At 76.2% G+C, this 323-nt stretch overlaps 1 protein-coding gene across 1 annotated transcript in view; it reads left to right on the top strand.

Annotated features, from left to right (window-relative positions):
* The first annotated feature begins 11 nt into the window (after nt 1-11).
* Nucleotides 12-323, top strand: part of LTBP2 (latent transforming growth factor beta binding protein 2) — a 105,764-nt gene continuing 105,452 nt past the window's right edge. Inside the window, 1 exon segment of the mRNA XM_077750763.1 lies at nt 12-317. Coding sequence (XP_077606889.1) covers nt 18-317 — 300 coding nt within the window. The 5' untranslated portion in view covers nt 12-17.

The following is a 323-nucleotide window of genomic DNA, read 5'->3' on the forward strand; positions in this document are numbered from 1 at the left end:
CAGCTGCCCCCGGAGCCATGAGGCCCCCGGCCACCCACCGCTGCACCGGGCGCGCCCCGCGGCACCCCTGCGGGAGCCTCCTGGCCCTCACCCTGGCTCTCTTCGTGGGCATGGGTCACGCTCAGAGGGACCCGGTGGGAAGATACGAGCTGGCTGGCCGGGACGCGAACCGGCTGCGGCGCCCCGGGGGCAGTCACCCCGCAGCGGCTGCAGCCAAGGTGTACAGTCTGTTCCGAGAGCAGGACGCGCCCGTCCCGGGCTTGCCGCCCACGGAGCGGGCCCAGCTCGGCTGGGGGAGCGCCCGGAGGCCCGCCAACGCCCTG

This window comes from Crocuta crocuta, unplaced genomic scaffold (genome assembly GCF_008692635.1).
Source record: "Crocuta crocuta isolate KB4526 unplaced genomic scaffold, BGI_CrCroc_1.0 scaffold186, whole genome shotgun sequence".
Taxonomy (NCBI): domain Eukaryota; kingdom Metazoa; phylum Chordata; class Mammalia; order Carnivora; family Hyaenidae; genus Crocuta; species Crocuta crocuta.